The following is a 27,134-nucleotide window of genomic DNA, read 5'->3' as shown; positions in this document are numbered from 1 at the left end:
TTGTAGGAAATGGCTGCTTTGGAGGAAGGACTCTATGGTATTATACCCCGCTGAGGTCCCCCCCCTCTCCAAACCCCTTGTCCTCTGGCTCTTCCTCCAAATCTCCAGGGATTTCCCAAGCTGGAGTTTGCAACTCTATATAGGGTTGCCAACCTCCAGGGGGTGGTTGGAGATTTCCTGGAATTGCAACTGATCTCCAGGTGACAGAGATCAGTTCCACTGGAGAAAATGCCTGCATTGGAAGATGGACTTTATGGCATTATACCCAGCTGAGATCCCTCACCTCCTCAAGCCATGCCTTCCCCAGGCTGCACGCACCCCCCCCCCAAATCTCCAGGGATTTTGTAACCCACAGCTGGCAACTGTAAAGGAATGGTTAACATATACCACCACCACCCCGCCCCCCCCCCCGCCTCTATTGCCCAATTCTCAGGCATCAGTCTAGAACTGAGTAGCTCCACAGCCTATTTAGATGAGGAAAGGTTGGGGCAGGGGAACTTAATCTGATGGTGGTTGTGGGTTTTCCGGGCTGTATTGCCGTGGTCTTGGCATTGTAGTTCCTGACGTTTCGCCAGCAGCTGTGGCTGGCATCTTCAGAGGTGTAGCACCAAAAGACAGAGATCTCTCAGTGTCACAGTGTCACAGAGATCTCTGTCTTTTGGTGCTACACCTCTGAAGATGCCAGCCACAGCTGCTGGCGAAACATCAGGAACTACAATGCCAAGACCATGGCAATAGAGCCCGGAAAACCCACAACAACCATCGTTCTCCGGCCGTGAAAGCCTTCGACGATACATCGAACTTAATCTGCCTTATGTCTACTCTAAATCCTTCCAACCAGCCACCTTGGTACAGTATGATTCCCCCCCCCACACACACTATTTGCAACAGGTGGGGGTCATATTGGCCTACCTTTTAGGGCTGTTGTAAGGACTGCAACATGATAATGTACACAGAACACAACATTACAAAGATGCTTAACTAGGGGGTTTATTCCTCATGTATGAAATCGAGGGTTGCCAACTCTGACGTGGGAAATTCTTGGAAATTTGGGGCTGCTTTCTGGGGAGGGAGCTCAATGGGGAGGTGGTGAACTCTGATGCTACCATTTCCTCTGGGAGAACCTGATCTCCTTGGCCTGGTTTTGGGAGAACTCTGGGCCCCACCTGGAGGCTGGCAACCTTATTAACATCTCATGCAAGGGCAGTGGAGGGAGGTGTTTGGGAGGGCAATTTGGAGCAGGGAAGATGGTGGAAGGGGAAAGGACACTAAGGGCCAAGCTAGAAGTAATGAGTTACACTTGAATGGCAAGTGAACAGACTCACGTGCGTTCCTCCCTGTTCACTTGCACTCCACTCAATCACTGAGTAGAGTGCAAGTGGAGCGCAAGTGAACAGGGAAGAATACGTGCGAGTCTGTTCACTTGCCATTCAAGTGTAACTCATCACTTCTAGCTTGGCCCTAAGTCTTTGCATTTCTTTGCAAATATGTTAAAGCAAAAATTTGCACACACTGTATTGTTTGGTACTCTGAGGAGACTGGAGCACAGAAAAGTCTCTCTGGCCTTGCATGACTTCCCAGATGCCACAGCCCACCCCGGGGTGCCCTGGGATCTTTTATCAGCTTATGGCAACCTGCCATCTCCCAGCTGGGGTGCTTTTGGTGTTTCAGCCTGCGATTTCCTCCAGCTGGCTGTGATATGCAGGTGTTGGTCTCTTTCCCACAGGTGGGTGCAGCAGAGAAGGGTTTTTTTAAAAAAAAAGCCACACTCTTCCCATTCTTTCTAGGAAATACACGGAACCGAATCTTTTTTAAAAATCGCTTTGGTGACTCGGTATCAAGGTTAAATATACCCTGATTAAATTTGAGTGGCTGTAGGTGGGGTAGGGGGATATAAGACGAATTTGATGCTAATTCAATGAAAACAGCAGGCACTTGTGTTAAGGATTATTGTTAATAGTGCAAGATTAAAACTACAGGGGAATGAAAAAGGCGGGGCTTTTTTTCAGCTGGAATGCAGTGGAATGGAGTTCTGGAACCTCTTGAAAATGGTCACCTGGCTGGTGGCCCCGCCCCCTGATCTCCATACAGAGGGGAGTTGAGATTGCCCTCCGTGCCACGAGCGGTGCGGAAGGCAATCTAAACTCCCTTCTGTCTGGAGATCAGGGGGCAGGGCCACCAGCCATGTGACCATTTTCTCCGAGGGCAACCTACTGAGTTCCACCACCTCTTTCCCCAGAAAAAAAGCCCTGATCATATCTAATAGTCAAATGGCTAGCCCCCAGTGCTAGCAGTGAAAGCAGGCCACCCACAGATGAGATAGGGGTGTCTGGAAATCAGGGGAAGGGGCCACTGGCCATGTGACCATTTTCGCCGAGGGCGATTTAAACTTTTAAAAACTCCTTCCTTGTTCCAGCTGACCCAAAGTGATGGCATTGTGTGGTCCTGAGTAGAGATGGGCATGAACTGGAAAAAACCCGAACCATGTGGTTTGTGGCTCGTCAAATTTCACGAACCACAAACCATGAACTTTCATGAACCTGCCCCTGGTTCATGAACTGGTTCGTTTGGTTCGTGAAAACGTCACATCCAGGTCAGAAAACCGTCACTTCCGAGTCAGCAGAAGGTCACTTCCGGGTCAGCAGAAGGTCTGCAGGAAGTCCATCCCCTGTTGCCTAGGAAACTGATTGATTGGCACCAGTCACGAACCAAAAAATGAACCAAATGAACCAGCCTAAAGTTCATGGTGGTTTGTCAGAAATGGGATCTGACGAACCACGGTTCGCGAACCACGAACTGGCTTGGTTTGTGCTTAATTTTGGTTCGTATTTCGGTTCATGCCCATCTCTAGTCCTCAGTTCCACCACTGAGTTCCACCACCTCTTTTCCCAGAAAAAAATCCCTGGATATAGGATTGCCATTCTTTAGCAGGAGATCCTCTGGGATCATGGCTGTTCTTTAGACAGACCTCAGGTCCCCTGGAGAAAGTGGCTGCTTTGAAGAGTGGACTGTATGGCATTATACTCCGCTGAGGTCTCTCCCCTGCAGGAATTTCCCAGCTGGTAGCTGACATCCCTAGGATGGTATCTGGGTATTTGTTCCTATGGGTTCATAAAGACTCCTGCTCTTTTCTCTTGCGCGGTTTTCTTCCGTTCAAAACCTCTTGGCGATATGACTAAAAATACTCAACTGGCTGATCTGAAATAATAAAGAAATCGTAGGGTGGGGTGACTTGTAGCCTAAGGTTAGGCTACATGAAAGAACTGTAATTGTGGTGGAGCCAGAGGAGATAAGCAGTGGTAGTTTTTTTAGTTATTTATTTGTATCCCTTCGGGGGACGGCTAGTAACTCTAAATGTGTCAGGAGGATTATAAAATGAAATTAATTTTTGCAAATCAGAATAAATAACAGCCATTGACACGTGTTTTCTTGAGTTGCAAAATCTGTCCCAAAGGCAGAATTATGCTGTTTCTGGTTAAGGATTTTTAACATTTCTGTATAAAATGCAGATTAATAAATCATCACTTTGCTGTAAAGAACCAGGTTTATATGGATGCGGGGCAGGGGGCGGATTGCAGGTCTGTTTCTTTTCTTGTTTTGGGTGGTCTATCATTTTTATTGTGAAAGTTCAGAATTCCCTTTCTTTCTTCCTCACATCCGTACTAACAGTGCAATTCTAAGCAAAATTACTCCAGTCTAAGCTCATTGGTTTCAGTGGGCTTATCCTGGAGTAACTCTGTTTAGGATTGCACTGTAAGACAGATGCCTTCCTCCAACAAAGGGCACGTTTGGCCCAAATGGAAGGAGCTGTGGATTCCAGTATGGAATGGAGAGCCGGTTGCAATCCCAAACCGCAGAAAGAAAACCATTGCTGGGTGAGCTGGGTGAAGCCAGGCATTCCTGGCTTGGGGAGGGAGTGTGTGTTGTTGATTCTGTGGCGCGATGCTCAATTACACTTAAGGAAAACCAGATTTGAAGAAGGAGCTCTGTTTGGGAGGTCCAGTATCCTGCTGCTTCAGTTTCTGGCAAGGCCAGAAGAAGTGGATCTCTAAGTCTGGCGTTCATGTGTGGTGGCATAAAGTGGCAGGCTTTTGAGCTGGTGGAAGGGACCGAGCCACTTCATAGTGTGGGCAGACTTGAGAACTACATTTTAAAAGCATCTCATGTATTAAGAAGAGAAGAAAACCACCCCACAAGTAGAAAATTAGAGCAGCAAGGAGCAGACCTTTTCTTCTGATGCGCTAGTTTTCTATTTGCGAGGAGGGAGGGATTCTTGTTTCTGCAACTCAACATGATGCTGTCCATTTGACTATCTTGGTGTATCGAAAAGCCGCACCCCTCCGCTCTCTATCACCTGAAACTGCGAAGAGCTCATCTATTTCAGCCCCAGATATTCAATGTAGCCTTTTCAGACTTCCTCAATATATGGACAAATGTGACCCATAATGGCATTGCATGTTAGAAACATATAATGGGATCTAAAGCCAGTGTGGTGCAGTTGTTGGAGAGTTGGGTTCAAATCCTGATATAGCTGTGGGTGACTTGGGGCCGATTGCTGTCTCTTGTACTGTCAGCCTGGCCTGCCTTGCAGGATTGTTGTCAGGACATAATGGGAAAAGGAGCATCATGTTTGCCACCCTGGGATCCTTGGAGGGAGGCTGTGAGGCAAATGTATTAGACAGAGCTTCCAGACACTAAACCACTTGGTCAAAATTATTTGGTGCCAAGAAACAACCCTGATTTTTTAGACAGAATTTTTAGGAAGGGTCACAGGCCGGATTTGACACCAAAGTTTTGCAGGGGTTTGGATTCTGACACAGGCAACAGGGCTGCAATTTAGGGGCAGTTTGGGGGGGGGGCACCAGGCTCAGGAATACCCAAAAAGGTGTGTAATAAGCTTTAGAAATAAAGGGTTTTAAAGATGAATAATTGAAGGGCATCGGTGAGGATTCTGAAGGATAACAACAACAACAACATTCGATTTATATACCACCCTTCAGGACAACTTAATGCCCACTCAGAGCAGTTTACAAAGTATGTCATTATTATCCCCACAACAAAACACCCTGTGAGGTGGGTGGGGCTGAGAGAGCTCTGAGAGAGCTGCGACTGGCCCAAGGTCACCCAGCTGGCTTCAAGTGGAGGCATGGGGAATCAAACCCGGCTCTCCAGATTAGAGTCCCGCGCTCTTAACCACTACACCAAGCTGGCAAGGATGTCCTTGCTTGGGGTGCCGTTTGGTCTAGAATGCACACATTCATGAGGTCACCAATTTGGCTCACCTGTGGTTCTCTTTCCTTCTGGTTTTGGATTGCATTGTACACTTTAAATGGCTCTTGTTGCCCCCGTTGACCAGATTTAATAACAGCCTTCTTACATCATCTTTGGGCAAGTAAGTTGTGCAGCTCACTGCCCCAATGTCATACTTTAAAAGGAGACTACACATGAGGAGGAGAGGTCCTTCAAAGACCATTAGCTACAATAGCTGTCTGGGGTCAAAGGCAGTCTAGTTGTGAATGTCCGTTCGTCAGGGGAGGGGGAGCAAACTGCAGCAGAGAGCCATCTTGCTCGGCTTGTGAACTTTTCAGGGCATGTATCTGGCCTCTGTGGGACACAGGATGCTGGTGGGGGACTGGCCTCCCTGTCAGTGGCTTAGTGACAGAGCCCCTGCTTTGCATGCCAAAAGTTCAATCCCCAGTGTCTCCGAGTCTTAGGTCCCAGATGTTGGGGAAAACCTCTCTTCCCAGTTCTGAGACCTCGGAGAGCTGGTTTCTGTCTGCACAGATAAGATGGACCAATGGTCTGACTCTCTGCATCAAATTTTTTTGCATCTTTTCATGATGGGCAGAAGCTCCCAGGTTCAGTCTTTGCAGGGGTCATTTTGTAGAAAGAGAGCTGGAGGAACTCATTAGCATAACTCATTAACATATGCCACACCCCTGACATCACTGGAAATATGTCATTAGCATAACTGATTTGCATATGCCACACCCCCTGACATCACCTATCCTGGCTGTTTTGGACCCAATCCTAGCCATTCAGGGCCGAAATTGGGCCCAAAATGGCAAAAAGGAGCTGAAAATGGTCAGAAAGGGGGCCAAAATGATTAGGATTGGGCCGCTGCTGAGCAGGAGCATGATCCACCACCCGTCAGAGGCTGGATCTGGGTCGTTTCGGCCTCAATCCAGGCCAAAACGGGCCCAAAATGGCGGAGAGTCAGGTGGGCGGGGCCACTCGACATGTGACCTCTCCCCTCAAAATGAGCCCTGAGTCTTTGCCGTCTCCACTTGAGGGATCATGGAGGAAAGAATTTCCTTTCTCTGAGAGCTGTGGCCAGAGTAGACAAGACTGAGCTTTTTGAAAAAGGGAACTCTTGGTGCCAAAATTCCGTGAATCTGGGCAAATTTGCCACTGAAACTCATGGGGGACAAACCTACTGAGGAAAGGTAATTTTTTTTTGAGACGGGGAAAGGGTTAAGTATGTCCGTACATTCCCTTTTCTAACGTTCCCTTGCTCAGCTGCTTTTCGTTAACAAAAACATGCCAGGGATTTGGTCTGTGCTTTTGTTGGCAAAGCTGACGCAGAAGGATAGGGCTGGTTGGGGTGGGCGGCTCAGGTAGTGGTCTGAGGGGTGAGAATAGGAAGGTTATCAAAATGTGGACTGGGGAAGGGTGCGATTTCAGCAGGAAACTACCTCAACTACGGAGGGCGCCAGGGGACAAAATTCTGGATGTCCCGGGGAGCAGGCAATGTACGCAACAGTAAATTTGGTGGTCCCTTTATTGATGCAGAAGGAAGGAGGGAATGCAGTCTTGGGCCAGTTACTCTTTTTCAGCCATGTCTACCTTGCAGGGGCGTTGTGAGGGCAATGCATGGTGGGGGCAAGCTTGGAGGAAGGGTGGCATATAACATGACAAAAAGAATTTTTTAAATGTTGTACGTACACGGTGTTTGTCCTAACAGCAGATTTTGTTTTCATGTGATAGTTGGGTCAGATAGATGTTTGGGGGAGCTACAGGGCAATTTTGCCTAGGATGTTGTGGTGCTTCTCAACAGCCCTGATAGAATGTGTCACTGAGGCTACCAAAGTTCATTTTAGGTCATTAGTTGACCACAGGGCTTTTTTTCTGGGAAAAGAGGTGGTGGAACTCTCAGGAGGAAAATGAGGGAGAAACATATGGGTCCCCTTACAAAACAGCCCCCTTACAAATCTCTCTGTCTGGAGATCAGGGGGCAGGGCCACCGGTCATGAGAGGTGCTGGAACTCCATTCCACTGCGTTCCCGCTGAAAAAAAACCCAGTTGACCAACACCTCCCATTGTCCTCCCTCCCTTCTACTGAATCCTGGGCGGCCTCAGTCCTGACTCTCCTCTTTGCTTTTCTGTTCTCCAGGATGAGTTCCATCCCTTCATTGAGGCTCTCCTTCCTCATGTCCGGGCCTTTGCCTACACCTGGTTCAACCTGCAGGCTCGGAAACGCAAGTACTTCAAGAAGCACGAGAAGCGGATGACCAAGGACGAGGAACGGGCTGTGAAGGACGAGCTTCTGAACGAGAAGCCAGAGGTGAAGCAGAAATGGGCCTCCCGCTTGCTGGCCAAGCTGCGCAAAGATATCCGGCCCGAGTTCCGTGAAGACTTTGTCCTCTCTATTACGGGCAAGAAGCCCTCATGCTGCGTCCTCTCCAACCCTGACCAGAAGGGGAAGATGCGTCGGATCGACTGCCTGCGCCAGGCTGACAAAGTGTGGCGCCTGGACCTCGTCATGGTCATCCTTTTTAAGGGCATTCCCTTGGAGAGCACTGATGGGGAACGCCTCGTCAAGGCTGCGCAGTGCACCAACCCCGTCCTATGTGTCCAGCCCCACCACATCAGTGTCTCCGTCAAAGAGCTCGATCTATACCTGGCGTATTTTGTTCGTGAGAGAGGTAGGCTACTGACTTGGCTGTCTCTGAGGGCTTCGGTAGTTCTTCCCTATTGCACCCCCCTTCCCAAATGGTGGTGTTTCTCTTGGCAGTTTTCAAATGGTGTGGTGGGAGAACGCAGAGGTCCCTGTGCTTTATTTATGTGTTATCGTAAGAGCGTGGCTGGGGTTTTTTGGTGGGGGGGGAAACATTTTCCCTTGTGTGAGTCAACCCCCCTGAATTTTTCGTTTCCTGACATTTTCCATTTCGTCGTGACTAATTTGACCTCTTATTTAGCAACTGTAATATTGTTTTTCTGCCAATGGTGTAAAAGTGGCATCAGGGGGCTCAAAATGTTGCAAATGTGGCGAAAGAATTTTTTTTAAAAAATGGTGAGAAATAAAGATGCCAGGAATGAAAATAAGTAGGAAGAAAAAGCGTCACACTAACAACTTGGCCGATTCCAGATGACTAACCTTAAGTCACTTCATGCCGCCTTCTTCCGGATCGCGATGGGGAAAATGAGAAATACCGCGTTTCTTCGCGTTTTCCCTGTCGCGATCCGGAAGAGGGCAGCATGAAGCGACTTAAGGTTAGTCATCTGGAATTGGCCCTTGTGAGAGAGGACTGAGTGAAAAGATGTTTTTCTCTGTCCACATCATTTCTATAATGCTGTCCATGTGCACTTTTGAAAGTACGAGGAGAAAGGTCCCCGCTCTGAGGAGCTTACAAGCTGAAATTTTAGTACAAGGGAGACTATGGAAGGTGGAGGGAGGGTTAGTTATTAAAATCCCACCACTTTCCTACCAAAAATGGAAATTGGTGATTGTGGTAGGATCTTAATAAGTAACTCCTTCTGACCTTCACAAAGGACGTTTGTGGCTTATCTGGTATTCTTCATGACGTTAAGGAAAGAGATGCTTCCTTTCCCTCTAGGGGCCTTTGAGCATGGCATGGTTTGAAAATCACTGGAGATGTTAAACATTCAGAATGCCCAGCCCTGGCAAGTTGATTCCAACATGTTCTTTACCAGTGGTTGACTTCAGACCCATGTCCTGTTCTGAACATCTCAGATGGGAGATTTCGCAAGCCATCTTTGGTTCCTTAAGCAGCAAGCTAGGCAGTAGATGTTTAGACTCAGAGCCAAGCTACAAGTGACGAATCACACTTGCCTGATCACTATGTGATCAAGTGGAGCACAAGTGAATGGCAAGTGAACAGGGAGGAATACACGTGAGTCTGTGCACTTGCCAGGCAAGTGTGATTCATCACTTGTAGCTTGGCTCTGAAATGTATAAACAAGGTTGAACAAACGGAAGGCCTGTGAGGCTCATGGAAGGGAAGGAAGAATTCAGAGCCCCTGCCCCGAAGATCACCAAGATTCTTGAAACTCCCATTGGCTTCAGCAGTTTACTTCCCCCATCCCACTGTTTTCCTCCCCTCTGACTTGCAACTGCTCTTGGTGTCGCAGGCCTCCTGGAGAATTCTCATCTCTCATCTGAATGTTTAGGGCGTTTTTAAAAAATGGTTATTTTGCAGAGTCATCTTTTTCTAAAATACTTGCATATATAGAGACGCCAGCCTTTTTATGAATGACCGAGTTGTGCTGTTTTTGTGATCGGCAGAAGCGATAACCCCTTTGATAAATTAGTAATAAGGGGCAGGGGGGTAGGCAGGCAGGTGATGCTTGCAAACTCTACCAAGCTAAGAGTTGAGCATGCAACATGGAACTTTGTGACTTCTTCTTTTTCTTGCCAACCAGTTCAAACGAACTGGTGGGAAAGGTGAAAGATGAAATCTAGGGGCTTTCACGACCTCTCTCTCTCTGTAAGATGCTTTCACTCTTTGTTCAGAGAAAGGGTGAAAGGTACGGAGAATGTATATCTGAACAGATTGGTCAGTTGTATAAGAACATGAGAAGACCCTGTAGGATCAGACTAGTCATTCATCTAGTCCCATATTCTGTGTCTCACCATGAGCAACCAGGTGTCCTGGAAGGACTGGAAGTAGGGGGCACAGACAACAAAGCCTTCCCTGTTTTTGCCCCCTCCCTCTGCAACTAGTACTTGGACGTATGCTGCCTCTGAACGTGGAGGTTCCATTAACTATCATGGCTAGTAGTAGATGCAACGGCCCTCATCCCAGGAATTTGGCTAATTCCCTTTTAAAGCTACCGAGGCTGTCACACAGCACTGAGTTCCGCAGGTTTATTCTGAGTCATGTGATTCTACCGCCCATCTCCTGTCATGAATGACTATGAATTCGACTATCATGGGAGAGGGAGGAAAACTTCTCTCTTGCACACATTCTTCCTGGTGGTGGTGGAGAGTGCCCTCAAGTCATAGCTAAATTATGCGACCCCCTAATGGGGTTTTCATGGCAAGAGGCTAACAGAGGTGGTTTGCCATTGCCTGCCTCTCCAACCCTGGTCTTCGTTGGGGGTCTCCCATCCAATTACCGACCAAGGCCGACCCTGCTTAGCTTCTGAGATCATAGGAGATAAGGCTCACCTGGGCTATCCAGGTCAGGGCACCTGGTCTCCTTAAGATACAACATTTTATAAAATATTTATCGAGTCCCTCCCACCCCACACCTCCTTTCCCCCAAAGCCCCAAGTTAGTTAGTTGTCACTCTTATCTTTGGATCCTTTTATAACTCCCCCCTCGCCCTTTTCCAAACTTGTGGCTTTGAAATACAGCTTTACTTTTAAACTGGCGTCTCAGAGCTGCGCACGGATTTCCGAATGGGAGAGGGAACATTTTTATTTTGCGTGGCGGGTCTGTGATTGATGTTTTTATTATTAATTACTCCAGACTTGTGCAAGAGGGGAAGGCGCTGCCAGGAATTGTGTGTGGCATGAACAGCGGGCGTAGCAACTCAGGGCCAAGCCACAAGTGGCGAACGACACTTGAACGGCAAGCGAACAGACTCACGGGTATTTCTCCCTGTTCACTTGAGCGCAAGTGAACAGGGAGGAATACCCGTGAGTCTGTTCGCTTGCCGTTCAAGTGTCGTTCGCCACTTGTAGCTTGGCTCTTAGTTCCTTCTAAGAAACATGTTGTGGCTTTCGAACCTCGGGTCTTTCTCTCTCCTTGGCTTTCCTTGCTGCCGCTACCGCCTTCCTTCCAACCTTGACCCCAGACAGTCTGGGTCTCCCAGGCGGCCTCAGAATCACCTGATCCGCCTAATTGGTAACAACCCCAGGCAGTAAATACATTGCTGATAAAGCCTCCTTCAGGCTGTCACTTTCCCTCAGCCGAAAGTGGCCCTTCTTAAGGTGGCTCTAGGCTGTGGTTTAAGGCAGAATGGCAAGTCTCTGGCCCTCCGGCCCCCTTGAGGGAAAAGCAGAGCCGGGAGTGAATGATCACAAACATGCCGGCTGAATCTCTCTCTGTTTCGGTTCTCTCTTCTCAGAGCAGACCCCGGAGGTCTTTATTTTCTCACCTGCTTCCTCGCGCAGAGTTTTTCCTGTTAGAAAAACTGACATATTTTTCAATGTTAGTTTTGCACGTCGAGGGTGTCGAAGGAGCAAGGGACCCTCAGTGAAAACGAGGCAGATTAAAACCAGGCAGAGTCAAGAGGAAATGAAAATAGCCGTCTGGGCGCCGTTCAAATGCTTTGCCTGCTCTTCGACGTGTGTCGTTGTTTGCACCGATGGTGGGAACTGTGCAGATGCCAAAAAAAAAGTGTGTGTAGTTGTAGATCACAGGAAGGTGTACACGGGTTGTGTGCTTCCTCCTCCTATGCTGCTTGGATCTTAAGGACATAAAAAGATACCTGCTGGACCAGACCAGTGGTCCATCTAGCTCAGTATCTTGGCCCACATAGCTGCCAATCAGTTACCCTGGAGGGCCAACAGGGCATAGAGGCCTAAGCTTTCCTTGGAAATTGCCTCTTGGCACTGTTATTCAGACTTTACCTTTAGTCACCATGTCCTCCACGAATCTGTCTAATCCCCTTTTACGGCCACCACTACACTTTCTAGGCTTACCAGTTTCAGAAATTCCTGGAAATTTGGAGATGAAGTCTGGGGGGAAGGGTTGCCAAAGAGCTGCCAAGAGCTGCCAAGCTGCCATTTTCTGCAGGCGAACTGATCTCTGTAGCCTGGAGATCAGTGGCAATTCCAGGAGATCTCCAGGTCCCACCTGGAGGCTGGCAACACTAACACCCTCTGACAGCGAATTCCACATTTTAGCCACTCATTGTGAACAGAAATGATTCCTTTTGTCTGTCCTGAACGTCTCATCAGCTTTACGGGATGCCCTCCAGTATTTGGTAGATGGAAAAATGTTATCTCTGTCTACTCTTTCTACCCCATACATAATGTTATAAACCTTTATTATGTATCCCCCCCCTTAGTTATCTCTTTTCTACACTGAAAAGTCCCAGACTCTTCAGCCTTTCAAGGTGCTTCAACCACATAACCCATCATGCTCTGTACAGAAACGCACTCGTTTATTCTGGTAGCATGGGAGGGAAGGCAGTGTGGTCTAGCTCTATCTTGTCAGATCTTGGAATCTAAGCAGGGTCAGTACTTGGATGGCAGACCACCAAGGAAGACTCTGCAGAGGAAGGCAATTTCAAACCATCTCTATGACAACAACAACAACAACAACAATAGCAACAACCAAAAAGTTTCAATTTATATACCACCCTTCAGGACAACTTAATGCCCACTCAGAGCGGTTTACAAATTATGTTATTATTATCCCCCCAACAATCACCCTGTGAGGTGGGTAGGACTGAGAGAACTCTGAAAGAGCTGTGACTGACCCAAGGTCCACCAGCTGGCTTCAAGTGGAGGTGTGGGGAATCAACCCAGTTCTCCAGATTAGAGTCCTGCCACTCTTAACCACTACTCCAAACTGGCGCTGCTTCTCACTTGACTGGAAAGCCCCAGCAGGGGTCGCCATAAGTCAGTTGTGACTTGACGGCACTTTACACACACATTTTGGTGCACTGCAGTGAAAAGATTTGGCATGGACCGACATGGACCTGAGTTTACTACCTGTTTGGATTTGGAACTTACCCTGGCCACCCTCTCTTTCTTTCTCTCCTTCTCACCTTAAATCTGCCTTGCAGGGTTGTTAGGCGATCAAGTAAGTACTACTTCGTGCTCCTTGGAAAAATCTGATTCAGATGCACTAAAATAAATGCATACGTTCAGAAGGTGGGACGGAAGAGGGCTGGTGGATCTGTCTGCAGGAAAGACGTTATTTCTGGGCAGAATCCTGCCAATACTGAGAGCTGTCAAGTTTCTCATCAGTAAATGGGAGAGTTGTGCATGTACATGCAGCTATCCCCAGAGCTTTTTTCTGGGAAAAGAGGTGGTGGAACTCAGTGGTGGAACTCAGGACCGCACAACGACGTCACTTTGGGTCAGCTGGAACAAGGGGGGGGAGTTTTTTAAAGTTTAAATCACCCTCGGTGAAAATGGTCACATGGCCGGTGGCCCCGCCCCCTGATCTCCAGACAGAGGGGAGTTGAGATTGCCCTCCGCACCGCTCCAGCGGCACAGAGGGCAATCTAAACTCCCCTCTGTCTGGAGATCAGGGGGCGGGGCCACCGGCCATGTGACCATTTTCAAGAGGTGCCGGAACTCCGTTCCATCACGTTCCAGCTGAAAAAAAGCCCTGGCTATCCCATTGAAGCTCACAGGACTTCAAAATGCTTACTTGTTTCCCTCACATTTATCTTTTGTTTTTAGTAGCTCATCTGGGGCTATTTTATTCTAACTTCACAAATTTATTTATTTATTTGAAGAGTTATATGCTGCCCCATCAGAGATCTTTTCGAGGTGGCTCGAAAAATAAAACAAGATCGAAACAAGATAAAGCTTTGTATCAGATTTCCGCTTGTTTTCAAAGTTCTGCAATCTGTTGTGTTGTTTGTTGAACATTCCAGTTGTTGATTGTAATGATTTATCCTATGTAATCCACCTTGAGTTTCGGTGAGAAAGTCGGACTACAAATAACACAAATAAATAAAAATCATAAAATTATTAAAATCAACAAGCCATTAAAAACCCAGAGCATAAAAATGCATTAACACCCAGAACATAATAGTGCATTAAAAACCCAGAGCATGAAATATTTAGCAACCTAAATGATCCTTGTAACCTCCCTGTGGCTAGAAGCAGGTTGTAAAAAACACTTTAAAAGATCAGCCCCCTAGTTAAAATACAAATGATAAAGAAATGTTTTGGCCTGGTGCCTAAAAGAGAGGAGAGTAGGTGCCAAGTGAGCCTCAAGGAGAAGGGCATTCCATAAGCAAGGTGCCATCACTGGAAAAGCCCTGTCTGTGATCACCACCTGCCTCTAGACATGGGCACGAACAGCAATATAAACGAAAAAAGCCACAAACATTGGGTTCAGCTGTTCGCGAACAAGCCGTTCGTGAGGCCCCATTCTGAACGAACAAGTGGTCCTTGCAAAGCCTTGTTCCTGCATTTGTCAGCCCTTCGGCAAGCCAGACAGTCTGGAGTCTTTCAATCAATTCCCCTGGCAACGGAGGTAGGTAGGGACTGAACTCTGTATCAACTCCTTCTGGCTTTCCTTCTGGCTTTAACCCTTCAGCTTCCAGCAAACAGTCCAGTTTTTGCCACTCTGAAGAGAAAATGACAGCAAAGGGGGCGGGGCTGGCTCTCCTTGTGCGAGAGGGTCGGAGAGAAGTCTCTACTGTCTCTGCCCACTATCAGAGGGACGAGAGGAGTCCCCTCGTCTCTCTGACAGTGGGCAGAACAAAGCCAGCGGCTCGAGGGGAGTCCCCTCGTCTCTCTGACAGTGGGCAGAACAAAGCCAGCGGCTCGAGGGGAGTCCCCTCGTCCCTCTGACAGCGGGCAGAACGAAGCCCTGTGGCGGCGGCTCTGCCCACTGTCAGAGGGACGAGGGGAGGGGAGTCCCCTCATCCCTCTGACAGCGGGCAGAATGAAGTCCCGCGGTGCTGGCTCTGCCCGCTCTCAGAGGAATGAGGGGAGGGGAGTCCCCTCGTCCTTCTGACAGCGGGCAGAACGAAGCCCCTCTGACAAGGGCGACGAACACCGAACACCAAATGTGTTAGTTAAGGGAACCTGTTTGCTTCTGTTCATTGATCGTTGTTCGTGGATGGCAACAAATAGGGTGTTTGGATCCCCCCCCCGTTCGTGCCCATGTCTACCTCCCTCACCCCTGGAGGCAGGGGCATAGAGACCAGGTCTTTCGAGGAAGTTGCTGGCTGGCAGACTGGACAGTATGGGAGGAGGCGGTCCTTCAAGCACATTCCCAAGCCCTTTAGGCCCATAAAGGTAAGAAAGAGCACTGTGCCTGGAAATTGTGCCTAGAAACAGAGAGGCATCCAGTGCAGACCTTTCAGGGGAGGGGTGATATGATTCCTCGATCCTGCCCCGGACAGGAACCTGGCTGTTGCATTTAGGACAGGCTGAAGTTTCTGGATACTTTTCATACGTAGACCCGAACACAGAGCACATTACAGTAATCTGACTTGGATGGCCCTGCAGGATACGTTTGATTGGACTGACAACCATAATATTGTTTCCAGAAGATGCTCTGACTCAGACTTTGGTAAGTCTCCGGAGGATGAGAAAACGTAGACCCATTCACCCCAAATGCCTTTCTGCACACCCTTGACTTGATGTGGAATGTAGATGGGAGATAATATATTAGTAAAATGGGCTAATCAGGGATTATTCCAGTTGTTTGAAGGAGGCATGGCTGCATGTGGAGAGGACAATTGTGCTGCTTTTGCTTCTGGCCAAACGAGTGAGAGTACAGTTTTCTATACAAGTCACATGGGCTATCCCAGCCAATCAGGGATCACTTTAATGGACTGAAGGAGGAGCTGAATAGCTGCTTGTGGCAAGGACATTTGTGCTGCTTTTGCTTCTGGCCAAATGAGTGAGAATAAAGTTTTCTATACTAGTCACATGGACTGTCCCAGCCAATCAGGGATCACTTTAATGGATTGGAGGAGGAGCTGAATAGCTGCTTGTGTGCTGCTTTTGCTTCTGGCCAAAGGAGTGAGAGTAAAGCGTTCTATACTGGTCACATGGGCTATCCCAGGCAATCAGGAATCACTCTGACAATCAAGTGACTTCCCAATACTGATGCAAAGGATGCCTCCTTCAATACTGCAGCAGATTTTTATAAAACGGGGCTTTGCCTTTTGCCTAAACCCTTCTTGAGGGCAGGGGGAGCAATGACTAAAGATGACGTTAAGTCTGTCCTGTTTCACGAAGCGTTTGGGTGATGCCTGCTTATGTTCTTGCCGTGAGAAAGGTAGTTTGGTCTGAAATTCCTGCCACTCCGGAGGTGCCAGCTTTGGCTATCAGGGCTAGCAGTGAGAAGAGTCTTGTACGGGCTTTACCAGTACGAGAGCCAGTGATTAAGAGTGCGGGACCGGGTTTGATTCCCCACTCCTCCACTTGAAGCCAGCTGGGTGACCTTGGGCTAGTCACGGCTCTCTGGAGCTCTCTCAGCCCCACCCACCGCACAGGGTGTTCATTGTTGTGGGGATAATAATGGCATACTTTGTAAACTGCTCTGAGTGGGCATTAAGTTATCCTGAAGGGCAGTATATAAATCAAATGTTGTTGTTGTTGTTGTGTTGTTATTATTACCTTTTGGGTGGCTCAAATGGCGGCTGTGTCATAGACGTGGAGATGGGTCAAGGCCAGTCCTTGTTAAGATGCTGCTTCCGTCGTCTATGGCATTATCAGTCTGAAGCAGTTGCAGCCCCCCTTGAGATAATACTCTTTTTTTTCCTCCAGTGTCAGCAAAAAAATTCCCCAGCCGGTTTCCCTGCAGCAGGCGACCCTGGAGCAGGCTACGTGCCAGCCTGAAGGCTCAAAGGCTCTGCCTCTTCTGTTCTCACTTTGGGCCCAGAGTCAAAAGAATGGGGGGGCACTCTAAGAGGCCATCTAGTCTATCCTCCGCTCTGGGCGGGATTGTTCCATCCTCTTGGCCCTTTGCCCCTGTTCCTGGGTGTCCCAGACCACAAAGCTGTGGCCGTTCTAAATCTATACTCGGAGCTGGATCGATCGTGGTCCTCGCTTCCATTGGCTCCCCCTCCTCCCCAGGCTGAGATTCTGCTCAGGCCCTGGCATTGTGACTGCAGTGGGGGAGCTGGGGGGGGGGGAATGTTCCTCCTGCAGCCATTGGCTAGAAGCAGGAGAGGAGGTCATCACTGAAAGTCAAAAGCATTGCAGCGTAATGGTAATCAATCTCCCACATCGATCAAACTGCAATGCTCCTCCGCTGAGCGGGCTGGAGAGAAAATGGCTTCTCTGTTGTGGGAGGGGGCTGGAAGAGTGGAGGGGTGTTGCTGGGGCAGGAAGGGGGCTGCGTTGTTAGAAAGATTGCTGTTAAATACTCACTATGTTCACCATTGCAAGGAGGCAGGCAATACAAGAAATAGGGCCTCCTGTAGGCTTGAGGGTTGTAACAACAGATGAGGGTGCTTACTCGCAAGTAGACCCATTCTAGGGCTGATTCCCCAGGCTGCTGTCTGAGAAGTGATACCTTTATCCACAATAGTAAAGAGTCCAGTAGCACCTTTAAGACTAACCAACTTTATTGTACCATAAGCTTTTGAGAAGCATAGCTCTCTTCATCAGAACTGATGAAGAGAGCTGTGGTTCTTGAAAGCTTATGCAACAATACAGTTGGTTAGCCTTAAAGGTGCTACTGGACTCTTTGCTATTTTGCAGCTTCAGACTAACATGGCTAACTCCTCTGGATCTTTATCCACAAGCAATTGTGGTGCAGTGGTGAACGTGTCGCTGTAGGATTTTGGAGATCCAAGTTTGATTCCCTACTCTGCCATGGCAGCTCGCTGGGTGACCTTGAGTGAACCATACATTCTCAGCCTAACCTTACCTCACAGGGTTGTTGTGAGGTTAAAATGGAGGTGAGGAGAATGGTGTTAAGCTGCTTTGGGGAGAAAGGTGGGGAATGAATGAAGTTAATAAAACAAACAAAGCTGGCTTTCCTGTAAGGAGATATACAGGGTTCCCCACCCAAATGTCAGGCTGGCACCCATCCTTAGCAATGGGGCCACTCAGAAGCACCTTCCATCTTATCGCATTTCATTTCAGTGTCTTTGGGTGAGGACAGCTGAGTTCTTTGCCTCCGGAAAGATATCTGCTGGGGTGGACACAACTCGGGTTTCAGTTTCTTAATGTGCTTTCTGGGATTTGCCAAGATTCTTCTTTTCAGACTTGGGAGCTATTTGGAAGACTGGGTTGGGATGGAGTTGTTAAACAAAGATAAATATGTGCAGGGACAGTTAGAAAAGAGCAAGAGTCCAGTAGCACCTCTAAGACTAACAAAACTTGTGGTAGGGTATGAGCAGGGCTTTTTTTCTGGGAAAAGAGGTGGTGGAACTCAGTGGGTTGCCCTCGGAGAAAATGGTCACATTGCTGGGGAGGGGAGAATCAACCAGCAAAACATCTGAAGATTGTCATTTTCGACAATAGTTTCAACAATACTAGCTAAATTTCTCAGTACAGTAGGTTCACAGCATATGACCGGCTTTGTGGACCCCAATTAATATTCTCTGATATGTTTGGATGGGATGGGTGGGAGTGAAGGTAGGCTAGAACCCGACCTGGTAGTCTAACTTTATTGATAGTAAACTACCCTATTTTTTAAAAAAATTGAGAAGATGGCCAGCTTGGTTCCATGCCTTGCAACCTAAATTGTGTGCAGAAGGCACGTTCTCTTATTGCGGCGGAGTGTTGCACCCCATATGGGGCAACGTCTTGGCCATGTGTGTGGCACAGGATAGCTGGCACAGAAGCAACACCTGGCAGAAGGACAAAGACTGGCAGATTGGGGGCCATCTGTGTGCTTTTTGTCCTTCCAGGGGTCGGGCTGGTAAACAGAGGTGGCCAGTTGCCAATGGTGGGGGGGGGATACACCACAATAGCTGCTGCTTCCCCCAACCTTTCCCATGCAAGGGTTGTCTGATGTGCGTGGATAGCTCCAGGGGTTTGTCTGCACCTGCTTGTTTTTCACATAACTTGTTCCTGACAAAAATTTAAAACACAATCATTCCAGTCCAGAGGCCCTGATGGCTCCTCGCCGGGTTCCATAATATGGAAGTTAGTACCATCCAGGGGAGGGCAATCTCAACTCCCCTCTGTCTGGAGATCAGGGGGTGGGGCCACCAGCCATGTGGCCATTTTCTCCGAGGGCAACCCACTGAGTTCCGCCACCTCTTTCCCCAGAAAAAAAGCCCTGGCTGTTTCACCCCAGTAAAGACGCCTCCGCCCTGCTTCTCCACGTTCCCTTTCAGGTAAAATTCACCAACATCCTATCCTCGGAGTTGTTCAGAGTAGGAGCACCTGGATAGGCTTTTGATTTCTCTGTGCAACATTTGGGATTCTGGGGGCAGAAGAGGAGATAATTTAGGAGGTGCTTTTCTGTGAGATCTGAGAAATTAGATTTATTTATAGTGGGGTCAAGAATGACAGCGTTGTGTTCATTGTGAATGCCCCCCCTCCAATGTTTGCTAACCTTCTCACATCCCTTTTGAGGATGGCAAATTGATGGTAGGAAATAATTAATTTTGTTCCCCAAAAATAAGTTGGTGGTAAGGGTGGAACTTGAGTGACCCAGTCTTATCCATGTTGGGGAGATGTCGAGTGGCCAGCTTGATGCTTCTAGAAAGCCCAAAAGCAGGTCACCCCCAACAGCATCTGGTATTCAGAGGTAGATTACCACTAAACATGGAGGTTCCATTAAGTTGTCATTGCTTGAGAATAAGAATGCTGTTATGTTTTATGCTGGTCTAGGTCCGTTTTAATAAAGATTGAGACAGTTGTCATGGCTTGTAGCCATCCAGAAACTTCTCCACGATTCCATCTATTTGTTTTTAGTCCTAAACTGTGAGGGGGCATCATCCTGTCTTGTGGCAGTGAGTTCCATAAGTGAATTAGAGGTTGCGTAAACCTACTGCTGCCCTGACCTGGCTAGCCCAGGTGAGCCTGATCTTGTCAGATCCTGGAAGCTAAGCAGGGTCGGCCTAAGCAGTAATAAGCAGGTTAGTACTACTGCTTGGATGGGAGACCTCCAACAAAGACGAGGGTTGGAGAGGCAGGCCACCTCTGTTAGTCCCTTGCTGTGACAACCGCACCAGGGGGTCGCCTTAAGTCAGTTGTGACTTGTGGGCGGGATTTTGCCCTGACCTGGATAGCCCAGGTGAGCCTGATCTTGTCAGATCTTGGAAGCTAAGCAGGGTAATCCTTGGTTAGTAATTGGATGGGAGACCCGAAGACCAGGGCTGCAGAGGCAGGCAATAGCAAACCATCTCTATGAGTCTCTTGCCATGAAAACGCCACCTAGGGTCACTGTAAGTCAGCTGTAACTTGAGGGCACTCTCCACCACCAAACCTACTGCAAATCCCGTTATTTATTTTTGTATGCATTTGAAAATATTCTTTTGCACCCCTTTTGCCTGATATCTGCCATCTGTTCCCTGTGTGCCTCTGGGTTCTAACATTCCAACAGAAGGTTGAAAATGTTTCTCCTGGTTGTTTTATATAATTGCGTTTCCAGGTTTCTCCACCTTTGCTGCTCCTCAAAAAGGTCGCTCCCTAACAGCCAGCTAGCTCTGTTGGAGAGTCTCCTTGCTTTCTGCCCCTCTTTAGTGGGCTTTGGAGTGCAGAAGGGGGTATCTGCCTGTGGGACCCATATCTGTCTCTCCCCTCCCACTTCTTCTGGCCCACGTTGAATGGGAGCTTTACAAATGTGCAAGTCGATGGCAGCCAGCAGGCCGAGGCCCGAAGCTGGGGGGGGGGTCCCCCTTTTGCAGGGAGATCCGTGGTGCCCACGGCTGCGTGGGAAGGGAACGTCTCTCAGCTGCATGCCTGCGCTCCGTGCTCCATGAATTAAAGATGAGCTGGAAAGTGTCTGGCCTGCACCTGTCCCCCCTTCCCCCGCCCTCCTCCTCTGGCAGCTTCCTTGCCCTCTAATGGGTTTGCAGTTACCCAGCTGGCACGAGGCCCGCCTTCATTCAATGCCACGATGGCGGCAGCAGCAGCTGCCAGGGCTTCCTAACCCCCACCCCCGCCGCTTCATTGTACAGACTTTCCCCTGCCAAGAAGTCCATTAAGGGTTCACTCCATCCTGTTTGGCAACGTTGCTGGCAGACAGAAAGATGCCAGGTTTGAGGTTGTGGAGCTGGGGAGCTGGGGAGGTGTAGGGCTTAAGCAGCTGGGAGGGCGCATAGAAAATTATTTCCCTTGGGGATTGCTTTCCAAAGTTGACAACTGCGAATCTGGAGTAGGGAGGGGGCAGACGAGGGATGTCCATGTAATAAGAGCATGATGTGCATGTGTATGTGTGTTGTGTGTATAGCACTAAGGGATTTCCCAGCTTGGCCAAATGGCAACCTAAGAATCCCCTTGTCCAATCAGTCAAACACCCATCGAGTGCAACATTTGGTGGCTATCCAAGTTTTATTCAGCCACGCTGGCATCCCCTTGAGCTTGTCTGTGCCCTTGTTTGCAGAAAGGGAGTTTGCAGGTGGGCCCAGTGAGAGCTTAAGAATCACGCTGTCCAACCAGTCTGAAGTGCATCTAGTCTACTAGACCGTCTTCCAGCATTGTTCAGTCACACTGGCATCCCCTTAAGGTTCAAAGAATTAGAAATTAAGTCTTCCCTTCTGGGCTTCATGGCTGAGTGGGAATGTGAACCTGCTATTCTTGAGTCCCTTTTTGACTGGTATACCACACTGGCTCTGGGAAGCTTACGAGCAGGGCACTGAAGGAGAACGCTTTCTCCTGGTATCTGTCACATGGAGGTAGACTGGCTCTGAACATGGAGGATCCATTTTTTTAAAAAAGGTATGCACAAATATTTCTCTCTCAATCGCATTTCATCTTGCCCTTCCTCTGAGGAGCTTGGGCCTAAGTATGTGGTTCTCTCTTCCCCACTGTACAACAACCCTATGAGGTAAGCTAGGGAGACCGAGGGTGACTGCCGCATTGTCACCCAGCGAGCTGCAAGGTGGATTTTAAATCCAGGTCCTAATCTGACTCTCTGGGCAGTGGTGATCTGTGAATCGTAGTGAGCAAGCACTGATCCAGAACCAGGTGTGGACCTGGTTCTCACGTGCGCCCTGATTGTCTGATGAGAGCAGCACGCATTTCAAGGCCATTTCTAAAATTTTGTACAGGGGAACTGCTTGCAACCAGACCCAAGGAGGAAGACGCATCTGCGGAGTATGAATTTTTTATGGAGGGCTTTTAAATTTGCTAAGTGCTTTCTGATTTTTGGCCCCAGCTCAAAACTGCAATTGCCTGTGCTGGAATCTTCACGCCAGCATCTCTTCTCACACAACCCAAAAGAGGACACCAAAGTTTGGGCTGGGAGGGTGGGGGAAGAAGGGGCACGTGCTACTCGAACAGTACGGCCAGAAGTGTCAGAATTTCAGATGGGACACTGGGCTGGCATCGGCTTACCCCAAGGTGAGGCATCTGCCAGGGCCCAGAACTTTTCTGCAGGGCCCATTGCCGCCTCCCCCTGCCTGCACACTTCCTCTGCTGGCTGCCCAAGCAACGTTCCCCTGCCCTCTTGCTTGCAAGCGCTGCCCATCTTGTGCTCTGGGCCAGCCAAGAGTGTGCGGCTGGTGCAAGCAGTGCTCCTGGCAGTCTTCCTGCCCCACACACTGCCAGTTGTAGGAGGGGTCATGAGCAGACAGGGGAAGGATGCACAGGCAGGTGTGGGGTACGTGGGTGGGGGAAGGAAGGGAGCTGTGAGTGGGGGGAAGCTGGCATGGCATAGCGGATACAGTGTTGGATTAGGATTCAGGGAGACCTGGGTTCGAATCTCCACTTCTAGCATGGAAGCTTGCTGGGTGATCTTGAACCTGTCTCAAAGTCTTTGCTGGGCCTACTTCATAGGGTTGTTGTTGAAAGAAAGTGGTGGGGGGAGAACGATGTTATAAGTGGGCTATCCTTAAATATAAAAGGTGAGCCATATTGGCGACAACTCACCTTTTATGTGGCACAGGCACAGTCTGGCGCACTGGTAAGAAGGACGGACCTGCCTCCAAGCCCTTTCCTGCTGCGATCGGCCAGTGGTGGGAAGGGGCCACCCGCCTGCACAGCTCTCTGCTCAGGGTGAGGAGGTAGCAGGATGGGCAGCTTCACCTTCCACCCCTTCCCTGCCACAGTTGGGGCACTGGGGAAGGGGCAATGCTTTGCCCTGCTACCCTGCCCTCCTCCCCCCACCCCAGATCAGGGTGCTGGGGAAGTGGCAATGCCTGGCCCCACTGCCCTGCCCTCCCCGGGGGGGAAGGTTGGGCCACAGGGGAGGCAGCAATGGCTGGCCCGGCCCTCCTGCCCTTTCTAGAGCCTGTTACATTTTTTGCCATAAGGGGCTTTGTTGCTAGTAAATAAATAAATGCAAATGCATACCCCCTGAACATTCTTTGCCCAGGTCCCCCCAAGAATCTGGAACCATCTCTGATCAGGAGAACTGTACCCGAGTGCAGTCTGTGCACAGAAACCTGTTTATCTATGTTGTAGGCCAAAGAATTTTCGATATATGTTTTAAGCCTGGCTTACACACGTATAGGAAAGTGTGAGGGCAGAGTCCTGACTGGGTAGCCTCTTCCAAGTGCAAGGGTGGAATCTTGCTTTACATTAAAAAAAAAAAACTTTAGAACTCTCTGCATGTAGAAAACCAGCAAAGCAAGGGGGAAGAGTCTAACTCCCCTTCCCTCCCTTGCTTGCTTTGCCAGCTTTCTCTTTGCAAGGAGTTTTTCAACATTGGGAACATTCCACTTTCCTGATTCTGCAACATTTCTCACTAGTGTGGGAGTTCCATTGTGTAAATAGCATGTTATTGAGATTGCAGAATTCTTGACTCCCACTTCAGTCTGCTGTGTGTTATACTGTTTCACTTTTTGATGCTCTGTAAAATGTCTCCCTGCCTTTGGTAAGCCAGCATACCAGGGAAAAGAGCTGGGGTAATTTTTCCCCAGTTGTATTTGCCAGGTTTGTAACATGGGGTTGGTGGGAGCAGCATTAATAACTATATGCTGGTTCCCTACATTCAAAACAGTGTTTGGGTAATGTTGGGCTTGGAAGATCCGGATTCGAATCCTTGCTGGAGCATTCAGCTCACTAGGTGGCTTGGAATAAATCCTATCTTCTTGATGCTGAACAAGCCACCTCCTCTTGCTATTAACCTTCCTCACAGGGTTGTGGTGAGTATAAAATGTGGAGGGGACAAATTCTGCGGATACTACTGTGAGCTTATTATCGAAATGCTTGATAAATATGTGCTAAATAAATAGAATTAGATGCTCTTAATCAATGTCTCACATTTCGCGTTTGGAAGCAGGTTTTTTCCGATCTTTATACACCTCCGAGTGCTTTCAAGTGCCTTGATTAAAAACAAAGATGCAACTATTAAGATCAATAATTACACTAATCCGTGCACGAATTTCTGTGCGTTTCGATCTGACTGGCCATCTGGTTTGCCCACTGCTTCACAAAGATCTTTCCCCCATTCCTCCCCTCCCCTCTTCCTTGGCAAGACAGAAGACCCTTGCCTACGAGGAAGGGAGTCAGATGCCCATCGTTGGCACGCTTCCATGCCACCTTCTTCAAAGAGGCAGACAGACGCCTGCCATTTGGAGTGTCACGGCCTTGGCATCTCCATTTGCCGGGGGAAGCCCAGCAGCAGCTGTTGCCCCAGCGCTTGTGGGCACTTTTGCTGATGAGGCCAAACAGATGGCAGTGCCAGCTTTGGGCAGATGGCAGCAGGTGGCAAGGCGCCCGAGAGGGGAACAGGGCTGGGGAAGGCTGGGGGAGGAGAGGCGCTCTTGTCTCCCTTTTGAAAAATGTAGCGGGGGTGGTGGGCACCAGATGGCTGTTTGAATCTGGGCATCCCTGCCCTGTCTTAACTGGCAACATCTTTTTGCATGATTGGATAACTGCACAGTGGTGCAGAGTAGTTTTTTGGGGGAAGGGGATTGGGAATGATGTGTGGGACATGGAACAGACGTGGCTCGAGACTGAAATCAAGAATGCCCATGTTCTCTTAGAGGCCTGGCCCTCTATTATTTTCACTGTTGTGAGTTAAAGGTGTGTGTTTGGATGAGGAGGACAGAAAGAGGAGGGACTGCAGGAAATTTATGAAATGATGCACAGAGTGGAAGGAGACGGAGAGAAGGTTTTCCCTCCCTCTCGTGAACCCTGGGAGAGTTGTCACGTGAAACGGATGGGCAGCAGGTTCGGAACAGACGAAAGAAAGTCTTTCTTCATGCGAGGCCTATGTGCTTTAGGGAACTTGCTGCCACAGGTTGGAGTGACGGCTTTAAAAAGCATTGAGTATTCAGGGCATCTGGCTGACCTCTTTTGGATAGCAGATGCTGATTTATATGGGCTTCGAGCATCTCCAAACATTTGGCTTGTCTTCTGAGCTTCTTCCTGCCTTCCACAAAATGTCTTTCCCCCCCCCTATTACGTTTCCATTTAGCGTCAACTGCAGAATCTCCCAAGCTGCCAAATGCTACACAGCACATCATCTCTCAAATGTCACCAAATGTTAAAGAATGAATGGCAGCGTGATATAGCATGGGACTCTGATCAAGAAGGTGCTGAGCACGAATTGCTTGACTCTTAGGAGCTTTGGTCAAGTCCCTGAATTTCACTGAAGCCTTCATTGCTGGGTTGTTGTGCAGGGAGAAAGGAACGGTTGCCATTTGAACTGCTTTGAGTTAGGAAGGGATGCTGATACAGTCTAATAAGGCATGTGGGGAACGCTAGCAAATATTGGTTGTATGCAGACTCAAATAACAAAATCGGATGTCTTTGGATGTCTGATACAGATACCAAATCTTTTGGGCTACATATGTCAACTGCAAATATTCGTAGCATTTTGGAGTTGGAAAAATATCAGCCTCTCTGTTTGCAAGAATCTTTGGCAGGTGGAATGACTGTCAGGTCTGTTCAGAATGGATCTGATGGCATGCGATGGTTTCACGTGGCATTCTTCCACTAGTTCCCTCATGTTGGTTTCACCCTTCACACGCCATGCGTGAAGGCACAGACGAGAGGAAAAACATGTCATTTTCGAGGAGCAATTCCCAGATGGTGTGTTGCAGGAGACCTTCTTGCACGTGCCTCCACACTGCTAATTAAAGGATTTCAGAGCCCAAAGTTATCTGCCCACAGAAGATACTGTTTGTTGCAGCTCTGTGTGAGTTACTGCTCTGGCCTGGCCTTCCAATCTGCCTGTGTTGTAGGTGAGCAGTTGTACTGCCACTCTGCATCAGGTGTGGTCAGATCAGTCAATCGTAGCCAGTGCAAGAGTGCAGCAGGATTCCTGGGCTAGGGAGAGGGCTGGCTGCCCATTGCATCTCTGAGTGTGTCCCTGTTCTGCATGTGCCTGCTTCCTGTCTAAAATCTAACCATAATCCATTGTTTCATATAGCCATGCAGGGTGATGCATTCCTCTGAGGGAAGGGAATTTATACTTTCCACCCCTTTGAGGTCCTCTAGGGATTAATCTTTTCAGTATCTCTGCAGTTCTTGACATTGCACCTTTCTCTGTAATGTTTTTATTTATTTAACGTGTTTTACATTCCGCTTTCCCAGGTTGCTTAAAGCGGTTCCCTTACAGAAAAAGCCAGGCTATAATAAATTAGAACCAGCCTCTTAAAACCCACCGAGGTCCAGAAATAAAGCTGAAGGCAGCCAGAAGGCTCCGTTCAGTAGGCCTGCCTTCCGTTTCTCTCTGACCAGCCTGGTGCATCTGCTTGCCCCTCCTTTAATGCTCTTTGAATCTTACTTTGCTTTGGTCCCTCCGTTATTTTTTGCAACCCATTCTGATTTTTAATTAATTTTATATGGGGGGAGGAGAATCCATTTTGCTTTCCCCTCTTTTCTTTCTCTTGCGCCCAGAGATTCAGATTTTCCATCTCCCTTCCCGCTCAGCTCCCTCGCCCTGGCCAGGAATGTGGGTCAGACCCGCCCATGGAAGGACTGTGGGTTGCCACCATCCGTGCGCCAGGGTCATCCAAGGACGAGGCTTGGCAGACACTCGGCTTAAAGGCGCAACGGCAGCTTTGTGCAGGGCTCCGCCTGCCTGGCTCTCCTTTTTCCTTCCCTGCTCAGCTTTGCCTTGTCTGACACAGCCCAGCCAACAGGAACTGCTCTCCGTCACTGCTGGCCTGACGTGGCACTCCATCTGCTTCCCTGCACTGGGCCTCTGGCTGTGT

General features: G+C 48.8%; 1 protein-coding gene across 2 annotated transcripts in view; it reads left to right on the top strand.

The window, feature by feature from the left end:
* Positions 1-27,134, top strand: part of NFIC (nuclear factor I C) — a 126,148-nt gene that overhangs the window by 35,661 nt on the left and 63,353 nt on the right. For both annotated transcript variants that reach the window (XM_054981451.1, XM_054981450.1), the window contains exon 2: positions 7,394-7,925. In XM_054981451.1, the coding sequence (XP_054837426.1) occupies positions 7,394-7,925 (532 nt within the window). The remainder of the gene's footprint in view (positions 1-7,393; positions 7,926-27,134) is intronic.

This window comes from Eublepharis macularius, chromosome 5, assembly GCF_028583425.1.
Source record: "Eublepharis macularius isolate TG4126 chromosome 5, MPM_Emac_v1.0, whole genome shotgun sequence".
NCBI lineage: Eukaryota > Metazoa > Chordata > Lepidosauria > Squamata > Eublepharidae > Eublepharis > Eublepharis macularius.
The sequence above is the reverse complement of the archived record's forward strand: the minus strand, read 5'-3'. Positions and strand labels throughout refer to the sequence as shown.